Source organism: Argopecten irradians, chromosome 7 (assembly GCF_041381155.1).
Source record: "Argopecten irradians isolate NY chromosome 7, Ai_NY, whole genome shotgun sequence".
Classification (NCBI taxonomy): Eukaryota; Metazoa; Mollusca; class Bivalvia; order Pectinida; family Pectinidae; genus Argopecten; species Argopecten irradians.
This window is the reverse complement of record NC_091140.1, coordinates 37,481,629-37,488,384: the sequence shown is the minus strand read 5'-3', so window position 1 is coordinate 37,488,384 and position 6,756 is coordinate 37,481,629. Positions and strand designations below refer to the sequence as shown.

Below are 6,756 nucleotides of genomic sequence, written 5' to 3'. Positions count from 1 at the left end.
AAGAATATTCCTATCCTTCATATCCACTTATGAAAGAGTAATTTTCTTTTATACCTCGACGTTTTATTGCAATTTTACAGTTATAATATCCCGCCATTTCGACATAAACCCAAAGAAATCCACGGCTGAAAGTCAATTTTTCATTTACGTGACATTTTCAACAAAAAATCCGTTGTTTGCATCTTTTATAGTAAAACCAGTCAAGTTTGTGAAAAAAAATGTTAAAATTTTACCGAGGAAATAGAAATTTTGTTGACGCCGTGACGTCACGAGGGCTTTATTGCATGGGTAGCCATGCAATACAGCAAGCGGCGTGAGTGTATAACTTGTTTGAAAGAAAAGACCTTATATAAGGAGGTGATATTCACAAGCTAAATAACTTGTTTGACCCCGAGGTTATTATAACATGAGTGTGTCAAGTGGACAGGGATATCTAACCCGAGTGAAAGTTTTTGACCTTATTATAACACAAGCAATAACGAGTCTTGCCGAGGGTTGAGGACACAAGCAATAACTTGTTTGACCTTATTATAACACAAGCTATAACTTGTTTGACCTTATTATAACACAAGCTATAACTTGTTTGACCTTATTATAACACAAGCTATAACTTGTTTGACCTTATTTAACACAAGCTATAATTGTTTGACCTTATTATAACACAAGCTATAACTTGTTTGACCTTATTATTTAACACACAAGCTTAACTTGTTTGACCTTATTATAAAACACAAGCAATAACTTGTTTGACCTTATTATAACACAAGCAATAACTTGTTTGACCTTATTATAACAAACAGACTTATAACTTGTTTGACCTTATTATAACACAAGCTATAACTTGTTTGACCTTATTATAACACAAGCTATAACTTGTTTGACCTTATTATAACACAAGCTATAACTTGTTTGACCTTATTATAACACAAGCTATAACTTGTTTGACTTTATTATAACACAAGCTATAATTTGTTTGACCTTATTATAACACAAGCTATACCTTGTTTGACCATTATTATAAACACAAGCTATAACTTGTTTGGCCTTATTATAACACAAGCTATAACTTGTTTGACCTTATTATAACACAAGCTATAACTTGTTTGACCTTATTATAACACAAGCTATAACTTGTTTGACCTTATTATAACACAAGCTATAACTTGTTTGACCTTATTATAACACAAGCTATAACTTGTTTGACCTTATTATAACACAAGCAATAACTTGTTTGACCTTATTATAACACAAGCTATAACTTGTTTGACCAATTGTTATTATTACACAAGCTATAACCTTGTTTGGCCAATTGTTATTATAACGCAAGCTATAACTTGTTTGACCTTATTATAACACAAGCTATACCTTGTTTGACCTTATTATAACACAAGCTATAACTTGTTTGGCCAATTGTTATTATTTCTCATGCTATAATTTGTTTAACCCATTGTTATTATTTCACAAGGTATAACTTGTTATGGTGTATATGTCATGAAGAATAAATAAATCCAACAAAGCTAGTGAGGAATTGGAATGAGTTTTTGGATTTTTTTTCAAAGACATATTACACATTGAGACTTACGTGATACGCTAACGTCTGAAAACGGTCGATTTTTCCCTTTGATTCGGCTGACTTCGTATTCAGAATAAATTCCGGTGTTGATCGGCTGAATTTGATATAATCCTTTCTCGTGGTAAAAAGTCCCATACTGGAATACAGAAATAAAAAAAAATTGTTTAGTTTGAAGTAAGACATAAATATTGATCACTAAAACTGTTTTATCCATTTCCATAATCACATAATCCATCCATCCAATTAAACTTCTGATTATGAAAAACCCATTAATCTAGCTCATAATCCATTAATCCATGTTTTAATGTATCGATCCTCATAGTTCAGTAATTTATCCTCGTGAATAGTGGAACCATCCCTATAAGCCATTGATAAATCATCACGACCAATAAAGCTGCCTTAAAAGGTCATCATTCCATCCCATAATCCATTAAACAACCACATCATCACTGTTAACCAATTAATCACATAATCAATTATCATTCATTAATCCATCAAAATAACCCATGGATCGATCCAAATAACCCATTAATCGGCCCTATAAACCATCAATTTAACCCTCAAATGTATTCCCATAACCCACTACTTCACCAGTAAACATATTGGCTTGATTATTTGGTGACAGAAATATGAACTGAACTCTGTGGACTTGCAAAACTGAAATGTACATTTTTTTCATATTTTGCGATTTACAAACAACACAACAATCTACGAGTCAACAGTAATATATAAGGTTGTGATGGATGCATAGACACTTTTTAGTAACTGAGATATGTTCAACAACACCTAAGAAGTGATATATAGGCATACGAAAATCACTAGTTTAAATGGGGTCTTAAACTACTGATATAGGAAAGTCTGAGATATATATTACAATTTTTTTATATCGGTTATAGAATTTTCGTCATCAGGATTACAATTTCCGATATCGAAAATTGTTTGCTAATTCCTGATATCAAAAATAGAATATCCTTTATCAGGATAACAATTTCTGATATCAAAATTTGTGCTAACGGAATAAGAATTTTCGTTTTCGAAAATTCAATTCTAATGTCTGAATACATAGAATAAAGAGTAATTTGACTCGTCATAGGTGTATGTATTATAAGAGTTACTTATATAGGCTTACCATTTCACACGATTCCGACGTCAGGTCCTTACACCGCATTGTGATTGCAGCACCCTGTTCAGGGTTCTGGTACAATGCATGAGTCTGCAACATTCAATATGGCTATACATGAAGCGCTAGTTATATTAATACAGGGGTTCTCATAGCAACAAGGGTCATACGAGGATGGACGTTTTTTTCGAGGAATTACACCTTACGAGAATTCAATGGAAGGGCATTGTTTTAGCGAAACATTTAATTCCCATAAAAATTAACTCGGGATAGATAATCCTGTGGACTTTTAAAAACCTAAGAAATCTAAACTTGAATTTTCTCGTTTTTACTCGAGAAAGTGGTGATTTTTCAAGATGCAAAAGTAGACATCTTTGTGTTATTCACCTTGGCGATTCCATAGTTACTCTCTCGAACGCCTCCTATTATCACATTAGGTATGCCTCGGAACTGTCTCCTCTCAAGGGGTATGTTGACATGGTTACCACCCAATGGAAATTTCAATTCTATTTCCTGTGGAAACGAGAAGGAGTCGGTAGATCTCTTCTGTCGAAATTGTGGATGAAGATGGGCGAGAGATACAGTTTCTGAAAATGAAGATAAATGTAGAAATAATGGTAACAATCAGGAGATATATCTGTATTTATGTTCTGTTGGTATTAAAGTTATGTAAAAGGCCAAAAATATGTCTGTTTAGGGTTACATTGGCAAAACAATTAGGGTCGGTGGGTCGGTTGGATTTTTGTTGGTTTTTTCGGTCTTTCACTCTAAAGTTATGGCCAGAACCGGAGTCAGAAATCGAAATCCCGACTTTTATTTTTGTTAAAAAAAGTGGTATTAAATTATGGTCGTAAAAATTAGGGTCGGGTAACCCTTAACAGACATAATTTTTGGCCAAATGCCATATAACTCGACGAAAAATTTGACATGCTGATTTCTCTTCGGTAATCTATTAAAGGCCATAAGGTTTGTGAAAATCATTCAAATCGACAGACAAACATGTATGATGACTTATAAACATTATTTACAACACAAAAACAATGCACTGTAAACTTCCAGGGTTTTTTTTATGCCTGATGTATGTTTAGATTGGAAAATACTTGCAGAAATCACTTTACAATTAATAGCACTGGGTAAAAATGTGAAATGAAATTGTAGACCATAACTTGACATCATGGTCTGACCATTTGCACTTATTTCACTGTATTGTAGATATAAATATAATGATTTTTCGCATTACTGACAAAAATCATTTAAAGATGCTCCACCGCCGACAGAGCATAAGTGATATTCATCATTTGAACAATAATTGGTGTTTAATCATGCATATATATGTATAATTAACACAAAAAATAACATAAAATAATTTACTTCGCCTTTGGTGCATGCGCAATCAGTACTTCATTCCATATATAGGATATAGTGGCACGGATTTTTTTCGGGATGCAATTAATTATTTTTTTATATTTTTAACTTGAAGTAAAATTAGAAGCTCAAACTTTTCAATGGTGGTAATGGTCTAAAGTAAGTAACTTTTGTAACTGAAGAAAAATACTAAATCGTCTGCTCCTGTTTTTAATAGTGAAAAAATACCATTTGTCAGCGGTGGAGCATCTTTAAGCATTGATGTTGCTATTTTTAACTTCATAGGGGTATGAAAGAAATTTTGTTTGCAAATTGTGTGAATCCGCGTAGCGGATTCTCACAATAGTTTGCAAACAAAATTTATTTCATAGCCCTATGAAGTTAAAAAATAGTTACATCAATGTTTATAGTTAATTTTTCAGATTACATGTACTTGATAATATAATGTACGTTTAAACGTACGATTATTTTGATTTCCCAATGGATTATTTTTTAAATCAATACGTCACGTCGACGTCTCTATTGTGACATCATGATTACGTCGGATTTTCGCGACATTCTCGGATTGTTTCTTCATAGTATATGAATAAAAAGAATCTGCCAATCAGAGAGTTGGATTTACTATGAAAACAAACAAAAATAAATTATTTTTAGCTCTTATTTGTACATTTGTATTTTTAACATTAAACCGTATGCATTGTAAATATTGTTATGCTCAAAATGTTGGTAAATTTTGGTGGCAAATTAAGCTCTAGATCTTTTCGATATGTGAATATGGAAATTATGGCACATACAACCTAATGATATTAAATTCATGAATTTGTCAAAACCAATAGCTGTTATTGTTCCCAGTTTAAACATGTCCGGGATCAAGGGTCACTTTGACATTATCAAAAAGTGTTACGTCAAAAACCTTTAAAAAATAAGTCAATTTTGAAAAAAAAGCATATGAAAGTTCCAATTTTCTTTGTAAGTGAATATCGTTAAATTTAAGATCAGTAAATTTTGACGTGTATACATGATGTATACGTAACGAAACTTTTTAATAAAATTTTATTCTTTAGACTAATAATTATCCTTGGAATATTTTCATATACCAATTAAACGCGAATTAAAGATAATGAATCTTTCGTTTGTGCTTCAAATCCCACTTTGGCATGTTATAAATGGTTTATAATAAAAGTAATTAATCATATTGATTTTGTTTTAACGATTACAAATCGGCAATATTTGTTTCGTAATACAACGATGCAAATAATGTTTTGTGATTTCTAATTGGTTCATGGTCTCATTAATCCATGTAAATAGAATTGGTTTGAAGTAAAATAAAACATTCTTCAACGTGAATGAAGGTTATTATTTTTCTGCATAAATTTACTAGATTTCGTGACGATATCTGCGGTTATACAATTAGCTATCGATAAAAAATATCATATGGGTATCAAATTGTGCTTGTTTGAATATAACTTGTAGTTAGTTTGTGTTGGTAGAGTTGGTTGTTGGATGCCATAGACACTAAACCCAGTTATCCCTTGTGAAGTATATATATCTGACTTCGTTGTACCGTCATAAAGGCGGGTGCTTCGAAAAATAAACGGAGGAATTTACGTTGTTACATACATACATACATTGGCGAAGAAATGACTGGCTGACTGGCAAAGGTTCATTATACATGTGTGACTATCGAAACAATCCTAGATTCGTTTTTTTACAAAAACTCGCATCATTGAAGTTTTCAAACGAAAGATTTTACATACCAGGTACATAATCAAGTGGCTGAACAAGATGTATTCTCTCCAAAATGTGAAACGTGGATTGATGAGTATTTGCGGTAAATTTTTGTTCGTTCTCCGTTTTCATTTTTTCTTTTGATATCTAATTGTTAGAGAATATATAAATATTTCTCCGAACTATTTCACACCAATAATGTATAAAAAAAAAATCCACTTACCTGTAGACAGGGGTTCATCCAGAATAAAAATTCTTTCCGAAAAGACATTGGCAAATAGGCTGAAAACAACTGTGACAATGAATCCCGTCATCATGTCGAGGGGGGCGAAAGCGGTAATATTTCAATTACCTATCAAACTTTACGAAATAAGTTTTTACAAAGACGCCAAGACGGCAAGCAAAGTAAAAACAATGAGAGTTTGTCTCTTACATGCAGGAGTCCTGTTTTGTTATACCAATCATTAAATTGAATATCAGTTATTGCGATATTCCATTGGCCATGTATTTACCTAATGGACATATGTACGCTTGAAGAGTTGAGTGGATTATAGGTTTGCTTGCCCAAGGGCACCGCAGTCGAACGTCAATACCATCATTTAGGAGTGTACTATACTCACTTATAATGACGAATGTTCATTACTGAAATACTTATATAATACTCATATTCCATTTTCGTGTAGTATATCTTGATATTGAATTGTGTCATGTCGCCTCCGGGTATCTTTTTCCGTCTGTTAAATGTGTTTGGGAAAAGCAATTCGCATTGTTGGAATACAATCACGTCATTGTGGACTATAATTGTTACAACATAACATTAACTGTATATGTAAATAATTAGATAATCAAACAATCTAGTGTATATAGTGGAACCTGGATTTACGTTGTATTTGTTTTCCAGTACATGGTCATTCATATTTATAATCTATATTATATTAAACGGTGTTACAGCGCCGACGAATGTCAGTTT

At 32.2% G+C, this 6,756-nt stretch overlaps 1 protein-coding gene across 1 annotated transcript; it reads right to left on the bottom strand.

Annotated features, from left to right (window-relative positions):
- Window positions 1–1,553: 1,553 nt before the first annotated feature.
- Window positions 1,554–6,232, bottom strand: LOC138327195 (uncharacterized). Its single transcript, XM_069273176.1, has 4 exons — window positions 6,010–6,232; window positions 3,081–3,280; window positions 2,703–2,786; window positions 1,554–1,709 (listed from the first exon to the last, which is right to left on the bottom strand). The coding sequence occupies exons 1-4, from the start codon at window positions 6,101–6,103 to the stop codon at window positions 1,554–1,556; spliced, it is 534 nt and encodes a 177-aa protein (XP_069129277.1). The 5' UTR covers window positions 6,104–6,232.
- Between the last annotated feature and the right edge of the window lie 524 nt (window positions 6,233–6,756).